General features: G+C 43.2%; 1 protein-coding gene across 1 annotated transcript in view; it reads left to right on the top strand.

Annotated features, from left to right (window-relative positions):
* The window catches only part of TCEAL2 (transcription elongation factor A like 2), a 946-nt gene extending 558 nt beyond the window's left edge, over window positions 1-388 (top strand). The window contains 1 exon segment of the mRNA XM_044911592.1: window positions 10-388. Within this exon segment, the coding sequence (XP_044767527.1) occupies window positions 10-388 (379 nt within the window).
* The last annotated feature ends 1,305 nt before the right edge of the window (window positions 389-1,693 follow it).

Genomic DNA, 1,693 nt, shown 5'->3' with positions numbered 1-1,693 from the left:
GCCAATGAATGAGGGAAAGCCAGAGAGCCAGGAAAAGCCCAAAGAAGAAGAAAAGCCAGCCAGCAAACCAAAGACTGCGGGAAAGCGCCCAGCTGGGGATGGTGTACCCAGGAAGGCCAAAAGAAAAACCAACAAGGGGCTGGCTCAGTGCCTCAAGGAATATAAGGAGGCCATACACGATATGCATTTGAGCAATGAGGAGATGATAAGAGAATTTGACGAGATGGCCAGGGTGGAGGATGAGGTGAAGAAAACCAGACAGAAATTGGGGGGGTTTATGTGGATGCAAAAAAGTTTACAGGACCCCTTCCACCCGAGGGGCCCAAGGGAACTCAGGGGTGAGTGCAGGGCCCCACAGAGGGGCTTTGAAGACATTCCTTTTGTGTAGTGCCCCTGGCAGGCATTTGCCCAGGCCCTGTGCTTTAACCTTATGCTGATACTTGCTTTAGCTGTCACTCTGGTTATCAGTAGCCTTTTGATCCAACTAGAACACTCTACCAGTAGGAGATTTTTCACCCATGTGCATTGCAAAGTCGTTATAATTCTTGGAAAATAAAGTAGCTTATAATATCATCTATAGAATCAGTCCACTTTGTAAAAAAACCCATAAATTTATATAGTACCTCTATGCACAGGAAAAATAGAAACTTTTGTTCACCAAAAGGTTAACAGTGGTTCTCTGAATTATAAGACTGTGGGTGACTTATTTTGTTTTTTTTCTACTCTTATTTTTTCCCTAAAGAACACAGATTACTAAAATATATAAAAAAGAAAACAATACACAAAAGAAATACAAAGATCTGTTCAGTGAGTTTATGAAGGCAATGGAGACACTTAAAATTCTTGTCAGAACTTAATATGTAAAACTCACATACCTCTAGGACTCATATTTAGAGGAATCAACCAGCAGTTATGACAGATCCATTGCTGTAAAAGACAGTCTTGTCATCTGTGAAATGGGGATATTACTTGCCTCACAGGATTGCCGAATGGAATAGATGAGGTGCTGAGTATGTGAGCTGTGTTGGTCTGGTTTCTACTTTTTCCCCTACACTAGCAGGGACCAAGCCCCCCCCCCCCCACATCAGACACTTGGAAGAGGGTAAGGTATAGCTCACCTATGCTCAGGAATAAGGCCAAAAGATGGGTGCCACCCTCCCCTGGGTACTGCCATGTCTTCTGGACACTGTGCCTCTTCTTATGAGTTCTGCACACTCTTAAGGGTCTCACTGCTGCTGATGGGCTAGTGTCCTCAAGGTGACAAAGTTATGCTTACCCAAGTGGGTTAACACCTCAGTAATACTTTGGCTCTTAATGGATTTCAGATTTTTTTTAGCAAAACAATCCTTTCTGTGTTTGTTGCTTTGTAAGTATATATTTGCAGACAGCTATCTCTCTACTGGATTCAGATATGGGAGGCTGGAATAAAATCTGAGGGGCACACACCAGTTTTTTCATCTGTCGGTGCCTTGTCTGCTTGATTCCTCTTTCCTCAGAGGAAATTGTCTCCTAGGAAACTCTTGCCAGGTCCTGCCTTACAAGGTTAACACACCTTCCCACACTTAAGGTTTTAAGAGCATTGCTACTTAAATAGTGGTCAGTGGACCAGCTGCATCAGCATCACCTGAGAGAGTTAGAAATGCAGAATCTCAAGTCCCCATCCAAGATGTACTGAATCAGAATCTCCATTTAA

Source organism: Neomonachus schauinslandi, chromosome X, assembly GCF_002201575.2.
Source record: "Neomonachus schauinslandi chromosome X, ASM220157v2, whole genome shotgun sequence".
Taxonomy (NCBI): domain Eukaryota; kingdom Metazoa; phylum Chordata; class Mammalia; order Carnivora; family Phocidae; genus Neomonachus; species Neomonachus schauinslandi.
Note: the sequence above shows the minus strand (reverse complement) of the source record. Positions and strands in the feature narration are given on the sequence as shown.